Source organism: Mytilus trossulus, chromosome 4 (assembly GCF_036588685.1).
Source record: "Mytilus trossulus isolate FHL-02 chromosome 4, PNRI_Mtr1.1.1.hap1, whole genome shotgun sequence".
Classification (NCBI taxonomy): Eukaryota; Metazoa; Mollusca; class Bivalvia; order Mytilida; family Mytilidae; genus Mytilus; species Mytilus trossulus.
The window spans coordinates 64589859-64609305 of record NC_086376.1 but is presented as its reverse complement, the minus strand read 5'-3'; the positions used below and the strand labels follow the sequence as shown (position 1 = coordinate 64609305).

The following is a 19447-nucleotide window of genomic DNA, read 5'->3' as shown; positions in this document are numbered from 1 at the left end:
TGAGAGTCTCTCATTGCCAATCCTACACTCCTTATATCTATATACTGTGTGAGGGTTGACTGAAATTGAATTTTGTTTGAACTAGTAGCTCTGATTTTATTTTGAAGGCATTCATTGGTTCTGTTCTGCTTGCATTAGTTCAGGGGTTGAATTCACAAAACTTTGCTCAGTGCTCGGAGCACAAAAATCATGCTCAAAACATGAAATCCAGTATTTTGATTGGGTGATTTTGGAGTACGAATACAAAAACTGACTTGAAAGTTTTATTACCGCAAGGCCAGAAGTCTGTTAAATCAAGGGTATGAATTGTAAGTGAATGAAACATTTCAACAAAGAAAAAAAAAGAAGACATAATTGTTTCTTCACCTTTACTAAAAACCAATATTTTTAATCATTTAATAATAAAATGTATAAAGTTATCATGAGAAAATAACAATGTTAATTAATCAACCCAGAAATCAGGGTCACGAAAGTGGTTAATATCAGGTATTTACACCATTAACAATCAAGATCATTGATCTGGACATTTAGATTTACAAGTCCATATTTAGTGATTTACACCAAATAATTAGAGCAAATTCATAAATTGCTCTTATTTCGAAAAATACAAATTACTCATATATTTACTCGGATTATTTCGTAATAATCCTCAATCAATAAATAATAAACAATAATGCTTTTATTGCTATAGTAATAAATTAAGTAATATCTATTAACTTAGATGATATGAACATTTTTACTATAAAAAAAAAATTAACACATATTAAAGTCATATTATTTAACTGATATACTTTTCATGTATATTTCTCTTATTAGTAAGTCAAACTAAATAATATTAAACAATATGTTTAAAAAATTTCAAAAATTCTCTCTTAATTTTCTTCTGAATTTTTCAGTTTGGTAAATTACCTTTCTTCTATCTCAATGGTTTATCAATCTGTTATCTTGTTTACAGAAGATGAATTTCTTTGTCTCCTTGAACAATTAGTCAATTCAAAATCTAAAGGATTATGGGTAATTTCTTCATTTATATTCCAAAATCACACCTCGTTGGTTGAAATTCTATTGTTTAGCATGTTATTAGCCAATCACAATGTTTTGGTGTAATCTTTTGAAAATCTTACCCAGAATGCAATAGATTCTAAAATGGTGAATTACTTCTGGTAGTTTTGAGTATTTACATACATGTAAAGTTTGGTAATTAATAAGCCTTTCTACATTGCACAGTATCAGTATTATATATCTTGATGTTTTAAGCATCTTTCATGGATGTTTTAGAGGAGATACTGATTTATCAAAAATATACAATTTTATACAAATATTGACCTACAAATGAAATGTTATCCCTGATACTTTGTACACTTCGATCTAGCAAAAACACTTTCTCATGATTCCTATAAATATTTTTGGCCATTTTTTTTTCAGAAAAAAATAAATAAATCTATGTCCTACAATGTACATAGAAAATCAGAAACATGATTCAATCCTTGGAATTTAAATTCAATCCTCGTCTACTTTAGAGGTTATTTTGCCTTACGATTTTTTCCTGTGACAATTGATTTTCTAAATCTGGTTTTGTATTGGCTAATTCTCGGGTACCTTACAATAAAAAAAACGAGGTTCATAAAATATCTATTTTAGTTTAAAGAAAATTATTGAAAAGCATGTTTTTTTAATTCATTCTTGGTTCCAAATTGAATTTCATGTGTAACCCTAAAAAATATGAAAAATGAAGATGAGAGCAAAACATGAAAAATGGAATGTTTATGAAAAGTAGTACCCGAGAACAAATCATCCAATCAAATTTGATTAACTCCTGCAACAACATTTAGTGAATTAGCACTTTTATATTAACAATCAACACTGAAATTAAATGTATCAAAAAATCTACTGTTCAAAACAAATAAACATTGCTGCACATCCAAAATTTCTATAAAAAACAAAACCATAAAAACATTTTTTTTTTACTTCATGTGTAGGAATGTCAAATCTGGAATTAACCCAATTTTTTATCAGTTTATCACCTGACTTTATAAACATATCTGATAGAAAATTAGCCATAAGGCTGACAAATTGTCAACAAAATGCATGCTGGGAAATTTTATGTCCTTGTTTAATTTGAACAATTTTTACATGAGATTTAGTAAATTCAGTGCGATATTTCTGTTTCATTGGTTAAATGCCTAATGTACTTACAATAAAACAATGTGCAAACCAGTTGCTACAAAGTTTTTATAAAAAAATTAACAATCCAATAACTGTCATAAAATTTGACTTTTAAAAAAAAAACCTTTCATTCTTCTATTTCTCCTCTAAAAATCATATTTCATAGACTCATCAAAATATATATATATATCTATATATTTGTGAAACTATTTTTTTCTCAAAATATTATTTTATTTTATTTTTTTTCCATTTTATTCCAAGAAAAAACTCTCTAATTGTGATTATAAAAATAAAAATCCAAAATTATTAAACTGAAAATTTACAATTGGTTTCTACATTTACAAACATCTAGCTTGTACAATATGATGTTTGAAGTAAACAGACAAGAAAACTATTGATAATTTTAACATATTTTTACAATCCTACTGATTAAAAGTTGCTTACTTAAAAAAACCAAACAAACTTTTTCATTTTTGAAACAAAATTGAAAATATATATATGGCACATAAAACCTCTACATTACCTCCCTTAGATGGTTACTATGGTTACATGATCAAATCATCACAATGATGTAAAATAAATGCTGTTTAAGTCAATATCAGTGAACACAAACAGCAAAATCATGTCCAGCATGATTTAAGTTTGAGATTAACATATTTTGTCGTCTGCTACTTCACTCCATAATTGGTTAGCAGACTTTAGTCACATTCGGGTCCGACATAACATAATATAGTTATGTCTAATATCACATGTTCCTCAACAAGCCAATACATATCTAACATGAGTCAGTTAAACTGCTCTGCATCCCTGTTTCTTATGCTGCTTTATTTACTATTCCACACAATTCTGAAAATAGACAAAAATACATAAAACAACAGTGTCCATTATTTTTTAAAATAAGATTAAATAGAAAATAAATTCAATGTTGAAAGAGTGTCTATCATACCCAGTTTTTGGTGGGTTTTGTGCTGCACAGTCTTTAGTTTTCTATGTCGTGTTTTGTGTAATTTTATTTGTCTGTTTGGTTTCCTTTTTATCCCTGTCGATGTCAAGTTTTTCTTCACCTAAGTTTGAACATCTCTCTGGTATCTTTAGCATTTTCAGTGGCGGATCCAGAACTTTTCATAAGGGGGGCCCGCTGACTAACCTAAGAGAGGGACTGCTCCAGTCATGCTTCAATGATTCCCTATATAATCAACCAAATTTTTCTCACAAAATGTAGTTAAGGTCAAGATCATATGAACCCTTCCATTATATCTGATAAACATTTGAAGCAGGCAATACAAAAACAATAAAATCTAATATATGCCATGTACATGTCCAATTATAATTGATGCTAAAGGGATTTTTATTTGTGAAATCTGTAAGAAATTGAAAGATTCCTAAATGAACTTCAACCCTACAACAACAGAGACAGCTAATAAAGATGATTAATTGTTGCTTACTTCAAGTTCAGAGGCATAATAAAATATATCTTACCATTCATGTTAAAAGTATATGACCCCATCTGATTTATTTCCTTTTTGGTCTGGTTTTGGAGATCCTTGTTTTCCATCTGACGACATATTAGAACCTGGAGATTTTGGTTTGGCGCCACCAGGCTGAGCCAGTTTCATCACCCCCATCAACTGTGATGGTGCCCCTGGCTGTTTTGTATTTCCACGATTTGAGGTATAAGATTTTTGGTTCAGACTAGAACTACTGGCGTTTGTGGGTAATTGACTACTGGATCCCTGAGAGGGCAGGGAACTAGCACTATTACTACTCGCCAGTTTATATGGCAGTTTATGCGATAAAGACGACGCTGAACTTTGTCCTGATAATAATTTTGTGGGAATCTGCTGTGGATTAATGGGGTTCACTTTTTGTTCATTCTTAGCACTAATTAAATGAATAGGCAAGTTCATTTTATTTGATGTAAAACTAGAATTTGGAATAGATGCTCTCGAATCTGATCTTGAAACATCTGTTCCACGTCTACTTGTCTTTAAATGTCCTTGTCGTAAGTTTTCCATGTCATTTTCAATCATTTGACAAAAATCTGCTGAGGCTGATCTCCGATGAGAATTGTTATTTTCTAAATTTGCAGGTGAACTTCGACCCTTATCTGGTCGAGTTTCTACATCATTATTTGTCATTCCAGGGGAACTATTAGTTTTCGACATTTGATGTGCTTCCTCCCACAAGTCTTGCTGCCTTTGTAACATTTCTTTCTTCCTCTTCAAGTCATCTCTATGATTTTGAAGTTCAGACTGTAAGAATAAGATAAATACATTAAAGAACCATATAAAAAGACGAATGTCAAAATTTTCAAAAGTATCAAAAACCTTTGGTTCTGAAAAAAATAATATATGCTAGCATTAAGCTTTTTACTTAGATGCTAATTTTTGTGAGTTTTATGTGTACAGATGAAATAAAGTTAAAAAAAAATTCTGAACGACTCAAACATTTTCCATAGGGTTGTAAGCAGACTTTGGCAAAACTATGAAATTAGATATCAATGAAAATGCAAGTTATCCTCCATCCATAGTATTTATAACTTTGATTTTTCTCTCTCAAAAGTCCCCAAATACCACTCATACAGTGTAATATGCGCTAATGATTCTTTTAAATTAACATAAAACAAATATTTCCTTTTTCCTCATTTGTTTATCTATTTTTATTTTCGTTTTAAAGGGAACTCAAACTTACTTCTTTCTTTTCAAGCTCCTTCCTTTCTTCCTCAATACTTGTTCTTTCATGTTCTATCACCATTCTTTCTCTCTCCTTTTCTTTTTCAAGTTTCTGTCTGTCTCTCCTTACCTCTTCCTGAAGTGAAACAAATAAAAAATAAGCACTGATAAAGATCCTTTTGAAAATCCATTGATAACTTCCAGATACATTTTATTTATTTTTGTAGAAAACTTTTTTTTTTTTTTTATATTTCATGAAAATTCAAGAACAATTGAAATTTGAAAGCAAAATGAATCAAATTTGATGTCTTATACTAACTAATAATTCAAACCAATTTTAAGACATATACCTGAGCATAAACCAGTGATAGCTTTATCCCCATGTTCAATTACAATGTCAACCACAACAACAAGTGATGGACATGTATTACTGTTAGCTTATAAAAGAAAGAGCTAATAGATTCATTATGTAACTCTAAAAAAGACTCCAACATTAACCTTTTTGGAGATTATTTGTGAAAAGATAAAATCTTTGCCTTGAGGGACCAAAGTCTACAACAACTACAAAAGTGTGTTTAAATGAAATGAAATGATAAAAAACAGTTGTCAAGTAGATTTTGTAATGTTAAACTACATTTAGACTTAGCTTTGGGTGTTCACATTTTTTGTATTGATCCTCTCAGTATATCTACTAATTTCATGTAGAAATCTTAAGATCTTATGGTTTTAGAAAACATGTAGGAATTTCAAATTGAACAAAGAAAGACTGAATAAATTTCATCGAAAAATATGCAATCCAGGAACCCCCATTTTCCCTTATGCCATGATTGACAATTGACATCCTCAAACAAAGTGTACCCACCTGTAAGTTACGAAGTTCCTCTAGTTGATTATGTCTCAGTCCTCCTTTTCTATCGTGAACCTCCGCTGATAAATTATTGATTTTTTCGTTTGCCTCAGCCAGTTGTGCCCTCAGACTCTCTACTGCTGTCACTTGTTTTTCTGTCAAATGCTTAAAAATAAAAGATAAAAAGATGAATTACTACTGCAATCTGCCAATTAAATTTTAAAATGTGTAAATTGAGAATAAAATTATGAGATGTGTCTAATAGAATTTTTTTTAAATTTTTTTTTTATTATTTTTTTTTATGGTTTTCAGGGCTTTGCATCATTTTTTCTCCTAATATTGCCCGTATTGACTTGGTGGCATACTATCTGTATATGTTCATGTACTTTAATAACTAATTTTCATGACAAAAGTACTTATGATTCTGAATACAAAAGGAATAAAATGACCAAACAAAAGTCTAGATAAAATGGCCTGACAAAACGCAATATAAGTTACAAATGTACTTTAAGAGCACGAATGAACATGACAATAGTTCATAGATTACTATAAACATCAAATGTATGTCTATAAATAATATTTTCTGGGTTAATTGATATGGACTTGAAAGACACTTTATCTATTAACAGACAAGTCTTTAATATACTTTTAAAAGATTCAAAATCAAGATAAAATTGATAAAATCTTCTTTTTCATATTGAGCCTTCATTCTAAACAAGATCATAAAAATTATAACTGTGTCTTAAAGGTATCCTTGTACTAATTTATGTTGGTGCACTTCTCACGTTTTGACACGAAAATATCAGATTATGTAATTTACCAGGTATGAAATCCATCTGATAATGTTAGATTTATGTACCATGTGCCATCTATCTTTCATAATTCTAATCATTCCAGATGAATAAATGTCCTTTTTCTATTCTATTGTGGTTTCTAATTCCTCATATATTTATAATTTATGTGTTACTTAGGGATGAATAAATAAGAAATTTCGCAAACTTAGCCATACTTGAAATTTTACGAGAAAATAACAATAATTTTCACTCGTCTAATTTACACTGACAATTTAACCTTGATTGAATTGATATGCTTCAAAGTTACGTAATAAAATAAGCAATACACGGAATTTATGAATGAAAACTGTCCATGTATGTTAAACATCAATCAGATCAGGTATTACCTAGTGGAATATTGAATGTTATCAGACAAGCATGTCAGTCATATTTTAAAGCAATAGATTTGCACAGGGTGAGACCCAGAGAGATACAATCTTATCAAATAGTAATACAATAAGCTTGTAATAATTTGCACTGATTGGCCATTGCACTTTGGTCTAAAAGTACAAATGAAAACCTATACATGTCAGTTTGAAACACGACTTTCTTTTGCATCTCTGAACAAAGGATCATAAAATTAACTAACTCAACCTTATCAAAACAAAAATCAACCTCACAGCTTTTCAATTGTCACTAAAATTTCCGTGATTGCTCTCTTGGTACTAATGTGGCATAAAGCAATCAACAATTAATCAATCATTCTCCCCATAATCATAAGGGTTCATGTAAAGAAATTTTACAAGATTGTCAACTGACTAATTATCAAACAAAGGAAAATCAATTACCACCTCAAATTCAATAAGAGTCTTATCAATACAAAGATGCAAAATTTAGATAGTTATTCTAACTTTTGTAAAGAATATTGACTTGACTTGGTTAGACTCTGCAGAGTCCCCATTTCAGTAAATATTCCGAGGCCAAGTCATATCGCAATGTGTCTAGAAGGTCATCATTGATACCTTTGTAATTTTTGTGAAGAAATGTATTAGATATGTTAAACGGTTTAATGTTATAATTTGTAGCTAAATAATGGGCAATATAAAAACAATCATTACAGAATATTGTCCTTTGGCAAGTTAATAACGTCTTTTTTAAAGTTTTTTTTATCCCCCTTTTGTGATGGAAATATTCTTCACAATCTTACTGAACTCTTCTTAAAGAAGGTGAAAAATTTCTTCATGTTAATAGGACTATCAAACTTACTACAATGCTTTGAAGAGATCTTGAGAGCTGGGCTATTGAGTGGACATGGTCACCTGACACCCACGTTGAATATGTAGAGGAACCAGACATATCACCATAGGAACCAGTATCACTACTGTATCTATCATACACTTTGCTACTGTCCATAGAGTCATCATGTTCAATATGCTGAAAGTGGGAACAGTTTCATTAGAATGATATTTTAGTGTAAACAATATTTTATAGTGAAAATAATAACATAAAATTTACAATATATAAGTTTAATAAGGATTTAACATATTCTTTAATACCCAACAATACAAAATTGGTTTTCCTGTTTGTTGAAGGCTGTATGGTTGCCTGTTATTGATAACATCCATGGCATTTGAACTTTGTAGGATAGATGCACCATTTGCAATCATACTACATCTTCTTATTTTTATACTAATCATACTTCATACAAGCAATACAGCATTATCAAATGAGAAAATCATATAAATTGACCTTATTATAATGTCAAACTACTTGAAAGTGATTTGATATCAATATCTCAAGTGCTTCCTCTAAAATATGTTTATTGTTATATAAAACAAATAAAGGTCAATTATGCACATCAGTGGCTAAATACATTTGTTTTTGATAAAAATGCTATAAAAAATAAATCTACAAGTATCAAACTCCTGATAAGAATTATTCCCATTAATTCTGCTGATATTGCAAAAACATAAAGAATATTTGTTTCTATGACTCATGATATTAAATTTACTGCAATGATAGCACATATTGTATCTTATCTCCCCTTGGTAGCATACACCTTGAAGATTAAAGATTATGTCAGAGATATTGTCTGTTTACTTTTTAGAACACATTCGTCTGTATTATCATTGATAACACTGTTTCCTTAGATCTATTTCAGAATATAATTGCATACAACGTATTATTTATAGTTTTACACTGATTGTACGTTTTCTATCTTTGTTCTGCACGACCAACATAATAGAGCATCTTTTTCAGAATATAATTGTATACAACGTATTATTTATAGTTTTACACTGATTGTAAGTTTTCTATCTTTGTTCTGCACGGCCAACATAATAGATCTACTGACTGTCAAAGTTCAGTTATGAAAGAGTACAATACACCCTTTTTCTATTATCTTTTTGATATGTGGTTTTCGATCCCTTTTCATGATATTCTTATTTCATGGATCACCACAGAATTTTAAGTAATGTGGAAGAAAAACTATCAGTATCCCATTTTAATACAAAAACAATAGCTCCCAATGTAAATGGATATCTATACTACAGAAAGCTGCATTGGGATGAATTTGTGAACAACACCTTTATATGAGGGCCCATAATATTTTATTAGTAGCATTTCTTAAATGGGAACACATCTTACTTTCAAATTCAGACATGGTACTAATATATAATGACTAATGTCATGGATAAAATAGTATTAAAGTTGAAATAAATAAGTCCCTATTTACTGTTGCATTGCATTTTTACTCTGAAGTCTTTTTTCTATGGTACTAACCTTATATGATGCCATAGAAACATCAGCAAGTTGAGATAACTCTGAGTCACTATCTACTGCCCTATCTAAGTTTTGTAAACTACTTGAAGTTTGACCTTCAAGTTCTTCAGCCTCTGAGATTTGCTTCTTCTTTGGTAATAAAGCTGTAAAAGAACAACACATTTGTCATGAAACTACAGTATTTGGCTGTGTATAGTACACTTTTGTGTATGATATGCTCCCACTTTCAGCCCCCTAAATTTTTCCTGTAAAGTTATGTGAACAGTGTCAGCAACCTTGTTAATGAGGGTTGGATCAATCAAAACATTGAAGATTCTATAATACAACACCATTTTGAAATGGTTCATTAACTCTGTAAGGAAATAAACCAAACAGCTGTTTATATTTACTGTCTATAATGAAATTACTACCAGACTCAACCAAGGACAAAATGACAACAAAAAAATAGTTAATGAAAGATTATCAATTCAACATACTCCATCTTTTACACTGATTTTTTTCTGTTCAAAATTAACTTTTTGTTATTTTTTATGTAATGAAGACATTGTAATTACCTTTTGGCACCTCAAACTGACTATCAAATCCTGCAAATGTCTCAGCCCTTTTTGGCACTGGTGGTACTGAGTATGAGTTACTGAAATGTTCCCCCACACTACTAACATGACGACTTAGCTGAGAACCATTGCCATTGTTTCCTTGTAGTATTGTGGTTAAATGGGATGCAGTCACTGAAACTGAGAAAACAAGAACAAACTTTTAATAAATAATAAAAAACGTTCAAAATGTGAAAACAAGTACAACCTTGTTATATGCAGTTATTGAAACTGAGAATACTAGTACAAACTTTTAATTTCATTTCAATTTTGATCATTGCACAAACCACAAAAATGTAACAATAACAAAGAAATGTTTGTTTGTTTGTAGTAGATACCTTTAATACAGGTATAAAAGTACAAAATAGTCTTTGGTTTGTTTAATGACAGGTGGGTTACTTTAAAATCTTTTGTCAATCTAATATCAAAGCATTATTTTTTTTATGCATTCAAATAAGTTTTCATTAAAAGTAATTAAATTATAGTAATGAAATATTTTCTACAAAGGCCAATCTTTACAATAATATCAATACAACTAAAGAAAGATAACTCTTGCTTACCTTCTTGAAGTGCTGCCTGCAGTGCTTCCATATGTTCAGTGCCTTCATCTTCCATTGAACCAGGTCTCTGTAAACAAGAATTCAAATATCATATTTGTTTCAAATTTTCAAATATTTTTAAAACATCTGCACATTATCTGTGCAGACAATTGATTATATTTAATAATAGTCCAGTCAATCTAGCATACATTTGACCCTAACCTTGAAGTAATTGCAACAGAAGATTTTTAAGTTTTAATCTTTAGCATTATACCCCAAATATACACAGAAAAAAGTCCCATAAAATCTTATTTGAGGAAGACTAAAAAATAACCATTTATAATTCCTATAGAGATTTGCATTGAAAAGGGAGATAACTCTTGCAAAAAAGGCAGAAATATCAATAAAAATTGATACAAAATTATAACTTTACCGCTTCTATTCATCAGAATGTATTAATTCTTGATTTTTTAGCGGTCTTTACAGTATAATAAACAACTCTTAAGGTGTTTTCATATATTATATCAAGCTATAATCTAGATTTCGTAATTCGTTAGTTGACCATTTATTGAATTTTTCAACATGTCAAGGTAAAGAATCTCAAATTTAATAAAAATGATTAAGCATGTATTCTTCTTTTTGTTGTTTAAAAATTCTTTAGATAAGTAAGTTGCTGAAATAATATAATATACAGATATAAACATTATCAAATTTTTACATTATTTTTTCAAAATGGTTACATAGCTTCAAATTTGCAAATTCTTCAATAAAAATGCATGAAAAAAATAAAACTAACCATACCATTTTGGTTTTGTACATTTCATGAGCAGAAGATAACATATTTCAGTCAATTACAAACTTATAATCCCACCAAAGTATCACACTGTACATACATTTCAAGAAAAACAACAAAAAAATTACCAAAAAAGACTCATTTTTGTAAGAGTAATCTCCCCTTCCAATGTTAATTTCCATAGGAAATTAAAAGTGCTGATTTTGAGTTTTCCTCAAGTTAGATTTTATGGGACTTTTTTCTGTGTATATAAAGGGCATAATGCTATAGATTTAAACTAACACATTTTCTGTTGCAATTAGTTTGAGGTTAAATCTTAGTTTGACTGGACTATAATACATTATTCCTGTAACAGCATTGGTTAAACATTTTTACTAATTAAGAAAATTTTACATTTATCTTTTTTTTAAATTCCAAAGGTTTTCAACTTACACAAAAGGACTTGAAATATGGATCCTGTCCCCTTATAACCTCTAAAAATCCACATGCAATACAAAAGCAGAGCAATTCTTTTATTTTATAATGATATATACAGCCATTCAAAAAGGGACATCAATATTTATCTATTGGCAATTTGGTATAATTTCAGGTTTGTTTACAATACCTCATTAGAAATTCAAACATTTTATACTGTTGAATCTTACCCGAGATGTATTTTCCTCTCTATTGTTGTATATTTCTAATAGTTCTACCATTAATCTATTTTTGTCATCACAAATCTGCTTGATATCGTAATCTTTTTTATGTAACTGCTCTAAAAACGAAAGCAAAGAATATCTTTTATTGTCTAGTTTAAAAAAAAAAATCATTCTTATAAATAAAAACAAAACTTTAAAGAACGCATTTCAGAATTAAGTGAACATTACAATCCTACCTTTGTCAAATCATAATTAGTCAAAATTATTATCTTTTTTTTGTAATTTTTTAACAAACTTTTCTCTCAGAGAGGTCTCTGTTGCATGTAAGTCCAGTGGCAAACACTTCATGTATGTTCATGATGTGAACAAATCAAAATAATCATTAAGAAACCAGGTTCAACAAATCCTGCTAATCAGAATACGGGTAAAAAAATTAGAAATAAACTTATCTGGAACAAGACAGTATTAAAGCACATACTAATCTTTGTTAAACAGCCTTTTAGCCTTTTATATACTTTCTAAATTTCCTATTCATAATCTATAAAATCTTACCTATGATTTCATTGACCTTAGCTGACCTTGACTCTGTTTGACGTCTTTGTTCTTCTCTTAAACTATCTTCCTCATCCACTGAAAACATTAATAAATTCTAATATAAAATATTCAAATTTTGATTTTAGGTTAATTTTTTTTATTTTTTTACCTTTAGAAAATTCCAAAGTGCTCTGAAGAATTAATTCATTAATTCCCAAGTAAAAAGAACATTCAAAATTTCATGACCAACTTTTGAAGATTTTATTTGATTAAAATTAACATCCATACATTTGGACTCTTTTTGATAGTTGTATCATTGGCAATCATATCGCATCTCAACTTAAATATGAAGATAAAGTTTGAGAATGGAAACACATTTTGGGATGACGAACGGACTAGGGTAAACCTTAACACCCCTATGCTATGTTGGGGGCATAAACATGGGAGATAACTCTTACCTTCTGCAGAATCTGGGGGACAGTTAGTTGCAGCTTTCTGTAGTATAGATATCCATTTCTGTCTATCTGTTGATGTATTACACACAATCTCGTACATCTCAGGATTTTTCTTGTTATGACTTATGAGGTATATTCCACGACTATCTCTAGTGTCACACTTTTCCCTGACCAGCAGTTCAAAGAGAGGTATTACACAGGACTGAAAAAGAAAATACCAATTTTAATTTCTAAACAATATACAGCAGTTTTTGTAATGTTTGGAAGTTGTTAAGATAATTGTGAAATGAATAAAGTTTACTCTGATGTACTGAGAGAAAAGAGAATTATTGTTTTTTTTTCAGAAAATATGTAAGTACTGATCCCCTTTAAACATGGTCCAGGGCCAATCTTGTGCTTGCTTTAAAAGGTGACCTTTTGCTTAGTGTTTGATAGTTTCGCTGTTACTGACATAATGACAGTAGAACTATCAGTTTATAGCTTTGGGTTATATCAAGTTCAGGTCGTAAATTGATACTCTTGCTTACCAAAATGTAAAATATATTATATCTCAGCAGACTCCTAAAATCTATGATTTAACCCCAAAAATTTGTTGAGTTTAATTATTTTACATTTTCAAAATAAGGTGAGTTGTTGAAAGAATTAGTTTTTTAAATGCACAAATTACACTGGAAATAAATTATTATTGCTATATTTTCTTTCTATAAACATACCTTGTCATCTTGGGAATGAAAATTGTATCTACCATTGACATCTTGCAGGAAAAATATAAGATCTGTTAAAACTACACATATTACTTCTGCAAAATAAAAGTCATTTTGTTATTTGTATCCATACTACACAAAAAACTAAACCAAGTATAGAATTCAACATGCTTAATAAAAATAGATCTTTAGAAAAAGAAAATATTTAGATAGGAATAGAAATGTATGATTATAATTAATATTGGTTAAATGTCTAAAAGTATTTTTGTTTCTTTCAAAGAAAAAAATTAAAATTAAATTATTTTAAAATAATTATTGCATTTATAAAAGGGAGATAATTCTTAATTGCCTCCCTTTATCTTACCTGTATGTTTTCCTCTAGCACTTCTCATGTGGACCTGCCCATCATACAATAAACTTCTATTGTTAGCATATATATCTGATCTTTTAAATTTTCTGTTTTTATATGTTGCAAAAGACTTTGAATCCAATTTTTGGTAAATTTCTGAAAGTCTTCGTTTTAATTCGTATGCATCAACATGTTCATCTATTCCTTGCAGTAACTCTTTACTTAATTGTAAGGCTTTACTTAAACACTCTCGGTCTTTCTTATCTGAAAAAAATATTACAAAATGTAAATAAGAATGCAAATTCAACAAAATATATTAAAACCAACAATTATTCTCTTTCCAAAAAAAGATGTTTGGCTTCATTTAAAAGACGCAAGTGAACATTGTTTTATAATCAAATTGAGAAAAAAAATATCTAACGACTTGCTATTTTCTATTGATTTGAACATTACCAATATTGAAATACTTATGAATACACTTCATTTGTAGTAAAACATGGTCACATATGACCTGCAGCCTTAGGGGGTATGGCGGGCAATCTTGCAGCCTGACAAATCATTTAAAAGAACCTGTGTCCTTTAAAAATTTTCAAAACCGTTTTAATGTTTTAATTGCTTTTCAATAACCAAAGTGATCTGCCAATTTTTTTAAATGTTACCATGTGACCTAAGGGGAGTTACCTACTGGAATCCGTACATAAGGGGTAGTACCGAAAAATCTATTTGCCAAGTAATCATTTTTCATACCACATATAAAATTGAGAATGGAAATGGGGAAGCGTCAAAGAGACACAACCCAATGATATATGTAGCTTTTATTATGAATACAATTCAATGAAGTGAACAAACTTGTCTTTGCACTACCAATGTTTGACATTAAATTCATTATAATGTGAGTTTTTCAGAAGACAACTCCCATAGGACTTACCTTTTGTACTTTTGAGTATATGTTCTATGAGTATTGGGTATTTAGTTGGACGTTGAGTTACTAACAGTAAAAATGATGGAATATCACGCTTTTTACATAAACTGTGATGACTGCATCTCTGAAATAATCAAAAATATGTAAATAAGTTAAAATGTTGTTACATTATTATAAAGCTGTTTCTAAAAACTTGATTCACAATACACAGCTACTTTTGCATAGGTACTATTTCTGTACTAAAAAAAATGCAGTACTGGAAATTTACTTTTAATAATTAGTACAATTTCTTGACTTTAAAACTATTGTAATATTTAGGTACTTGTAATTTACAATACTTGATTTGTAATTAATATTTTGGTACAGAATTAAGACAATATTCCATGTTTGAAAATCATAACTTTGAGAGATTTGAAATGGAAAAACTTTCATAATGCTAAAAATGTAACGGTAGTAACCAAAAATTTGTAGTACCTAAATTTCAAGTACAAATAAAGTACTGTAAAATACAGGTACCTAGATATTACAATAATTTTAGAATAACAAAATAGTACTGAATTTTAAAAGTAGATTTCCAGTACTAAACATTTTTAGTACAGAAATAGTACCTATGCAAAAGTAGCTGTGTATGTTGTTCATAATGCAATGTTATGAATGCTGTATGAAAAATATTTTCAATTCACCATAATTTAAGTATTGAGCAACATGTGTGATTTTATATCTGTACTTCTTCCCTTTTAAAATAAATTCACAAGAAAATTATGCATACTAGGCTTAAAACAGAATATCAAAAACTGATTGTTTTTTTTTAATTATGTGCAAATAAAAAAGATCCAATGACATATCAACCAGAAATAAAGGATCACTGATATCAAATACATCATTTTGATGAGATAAACAAATCCTGAACTTATGTATATCTTTATAGCTTGCTGTTTGATGTGAGCCAATGCTCTGTGTTGAAGGTCCTACTTTGATCTATTATGGTTCCTTCTTAAAACATTGTGACTTGGATAGAGAGTAGCATCATTGGCACTCATTTCACATCTTTTTATTTATAAATAAACCCTGAACTCATGAGACAGATATAACTCAGACACCGGAACTCATAATAGATATAAACCAAGACACATAAATAGTTAGTTTGTGGACAATTATATTCACCAGTCAGACTTAAAAGTATAAATGTTTCTGTATAATTATGTTGTTTGGTTGCTGTATAACTTACAAATATTCAAGGTACAATGTATCTCATCTATAAAATTCATATTTATAAGTTTAATCAAAAATATTCTTCATTCTGAATCTTACCTGTATAAAAGTAACAAATTTTCTATCTTTAATTAGAAGATCTTTATAAAATTGCACTGATTCTTTTTGATTAGCACAAAATGCTCCATAACATTTCTTCATACTTTCTGCTGACTCGTCATTAAACTAAAATAAGAAAAAAATATTATCAATTCGCTGTTTCAGAATCTAATGCGTTCTGGGTAATATTTCGAAAGCCTACACCAAAAAGGTAGTGATTGGTTTAAAAAGTGATGAACAATAGAAATTGAACCAATGACATAACAATATTTTCATTTTGATGTACGATCAATGAGATTACCCATAGTCCTTTAGATTTTGAAAAGGTGAATTTTGGGTTGAGAATTATCTATTTAGGGGGGTTTTAACATTAAAAACATTTCAGGAAGAAACAGGGGGAACAAACAAAATAACACACAGCCCAAAAACATTATGCCCCCTAGGTGGGGAATAAAAAAGTTGTCGTCTAATTCAAGCGGTTATCTCACCCTCCAAATTACTAACATATTTCCCGAGTAATTGATCTTTCATTATATTCTTTTTCTCATTATCATAAATCAAAACAGATTAGCTAAAATATCAGGACTTTCAATCCAAACTCACCTGTCTAACTAAAGTATCTCCAATAAATTCCACGCTATGGTCAGGTCGTTTGTTCTGTAAATCTTGTAAGTTTTGGAGGAATGTCATATGAATATCTATAAGTTCATCTAGTTTGGGGAACAATTTGTCAACAGTTTCTGGCGGCATCAGTAAATCATGAAGTATGCCCTGACTGTATACCTTAAAATGACAATAACATAATAATAAATACAATGTACTTTAAATGATGGTATGTGCATGATATGTAATGAGAATATATATTTTTTTCAAGAACAAGAAGTCTGAATCTAAAAAGATAATTTGTAGAGTGGCTTCTTTCGATACATGCAGTTAATTATTTACTTGTTTGTACTCTATACCAGTTGTCAAAATACTCTGTCCTTTACATGTACATTTAAACATTACTTGTTGAAATTCTTTTAATGTGAAACAATATGAAGATCTAAAGAGTTATTTTGCTTTAAATTTTTCTCATTTTTTTATTAATCGAGAGAAGAGAAAAGAATGTAAGATAAACAAACAAACCTTCTGTAAAATTTTAAGTGTTCTGCAATGATGTCTTTCTGTTTGTATCAATTCTGAAAAAGAATATACCCATTTACTTAAAAAGTTATATATTTATATCTCAAAATGATATTAACTCAGATTTTAATATGAAGGTACAGTTATCTACATACAATATTTAAATAATATATAAATTTTAAAATGATTCTTTTATTGACAATGTAAAAATTTTCCAATTATCCTTTCTTACAACACCAGTTCAAATCTCTAATTTGAGAATGACAATTTTTTGTTTGTTTGAAAAGAACATTTATCTTTTAGTGGCCTTCAATTGTTCACTTTATGGTGTGCGTGTTTTGCTCATTGTTGAAGGTCATAGAGTGATCTACAGTTGTTAACATTTACATCATTTTGTCTCTTGTGGAGAGTTGTTTTTTGGCCATTGTATAAGTTATAAGTTTTATGTACAGGTTTTAATTTGAATTTGTTTACTTGAAGCTAGAAAGAACAGCTGACGTTTTCAATAATAGTTTGAGGAAGCAAATCCCATTGTATAATTGTCCACAGCAAGTATGACCATTTGTATCAGTATGTGTCCTTGGAAGTATGGATATGTCTGTACAATCTAAACTAGTTTTTTTTTTATTTCAATTAAATGCATTCTAAGCTCTAACTTATACAAGTAATCAACACAAAAAAATCAGATCATTAAAAGGGTACCTGATTGAAAATATGATCTCAAAAGTTGTACCATTTAATGTAAACTTACCCCAAATTGTGTCCTGTCTCTTAATATCCTTTGAATTCATTTTCTTTAAAATCTGTTGATCAGAATAAAATTCATTCATTGTGACTGTTTTGAAATGCAATACACATACGCACAAACGATTTTAACTTCAAAGTATGCTGCCTTTATTACTTCAATGGTTTCACTTCAATATCCACACAATAAATATATACATTAATATAGCACTATGTTTTCAATAAAATACTAAAATGTAATCCATCAACTATTCTAAAATACACATTTTGTGCAGCAAAACTTGCACAAGTAAACATGTCAGCACTCTCAATTATGTAAAAAGTGTTCATGGATCTTGACATAAAGTTTAAACTGTGCATTGTCCATCAAACTGTCAATTTCCATTGATTTGTTTTCAAGGTGTAAATTTCATCTAAAAAAATCAACTGATTGAGCTCAGGTGTGAATACTGGGAGAGAGAAACACATCAAAACGCTTGAGGGTAATAATTAAATACATAAATTTCCATTGTTATCTTTAATTTATCTGTAATTACACATCAATTAGATAATCAAAGGATTAATTCTACATCATTGTGACATATAGAAACCATTTAAAAACTAATGACATTAATTGTTTACACAGTAACAGAGGACAAAATCCTTATAAGCTGTAAATGCAAAATGAAATAATCTCTATTTTTCTTTTATTTGCATTAGGAAATGTTTATCCTTTGCATTGTATTTATAATAGAGAAAATTCCCTGAATTAACCATTTTTGTTAAACTTGTTTTTTCATATTTTGCTACTAACATTTGTTTTCTTTCTACATCTTACCAACCAAAACAAAGTATTTTATGATAAATTCAATACTTTGCGATGAACTAGTGTTGGTTTAAAAATTGAAATATCTGCCAGTACAGGCGAACAAAACATTTTATACAGATTGTCATCTATTCAAAGAACTGAGTGTGAACCCCCCCCCCCCAAAAAAAAAAAAAAAAAAAAATTAATCCAAAATTGGAATATACTGGCTTAAATACAAAGGACCATGATTTTAAAGTTTATATCAATCAATCTTTTTAGGCGAAGTTGTGTTTACAAGACTTTTATAAAATATTGCAATACTGCAGGAGGTAAACTTGATTATCTCCCCTTCACCATACAGAATCTGTATTATTCGTGTTTGCAAATTGTACGTTGTATACTACCATTTCATTTATGTTCACCAAGCTGATAAGAAGTTTTTTGGACAAGGCAACAGAACAGATTGACTAAAGAACTATTTCCGAGGGTATAATTAGATGAAAATATTAAATTTTCAATAATAGATATACAAATGTAGTTTATTTACTTAAAAGTTTTGAAAGTATCATTTATACAACTATTTACCTTTTTATCTACCGTCACACTCCAGTGTTCTGGTTCTTCTTTATATACCGTTAAAAAGTCGTCATTTATCTGCACACTGCTACTATCACTTGGTGCTGTAATGTAAATAATTGAGAATAATTATACATA

The 19447-nt window shown here is 29.2% G+C and overlaps 1 protein-coding gene across 13 annotated transcripts in view; it reads right to left on the bottom strand.

Annotated features, from left to right (window-relative positions):
- Positions 1 to 354: 354 nt before the first annotated feature.
- LOC134715750 (rho guanine nucleotide exchange factor 28-like) overlaps positions 355 to 19447 on the bottom strand; it is a 137832-nt gene continuing 118739 nt past the window's right edge. For all 13 annotated transcript variants that reach the window (XM_063578151.1, XM_063578155.1, XM_063578150.1 and 10 more), the window contains 19 exons: positions 19319 to 19413; positions 17954 to 18005; positions 17206 to 17258; positions 16681 to 16860; positions 16078 to 16203; positions 14773 to 14890; positions 13860 to 14108; positions 13505 to 13590; positions 12795 to 12993; positions 12355 to 12432; positions 11809 to 11918; positions 10393 to 10459; positions 9794 to 9973; positions 9240 to 9382; positions 7725 to 7892; positions 5701 to 5850; positions 4858 to 4974; positions 3646 to 4418; positions 355 to 3012 (listed from right to left, as the gene is read on the bottom strand). In XM_063578151.1, the coding sequence (XP_063434221.1) occupies positions 3654 to 4418; positions 4858 to 4974; positions 5701 to 5850; positions 7725 to 7892; positions 9240 to 9382; positions 9794 to 9973; positions 10393 to 10459; positions 11809 to 11918; positions 12355 to 12432; positions 12795 to 12993; positions 13505 to 13590; positions 13860 to 14108; positions 14773 to 14890; positions 16078 to 16203; positions 16681 to 16860; positions 17206 to 17258; positions 17954 to 18005; positions 19319 to 19413 (2936 nt within the window). In that variant the 3' untranslated portion in view covers positions 355 to 3012; positions 3646 to 3653. The remainder of the gene's footprint in view (positions 3013 to 3645; positions 4419 to 4857; positions 4975 to 5700; positions 5851 to 7724; positions 7893 to 9239; positions 9383 to 9793; positions 9974 to 10392; positions 10460 to 11808; positions 11919 to 12354; positions 12433 to 12794; positions 12994 to 13504; positions 13591 to 13859; positions 14109 to 14772; positions 14891 to 16077; positions 16204 to 16680; positions 16861 to 17205; positions 17259 to 17953; positions 18006 to 19318; positions 19414 to 19447) is intronic.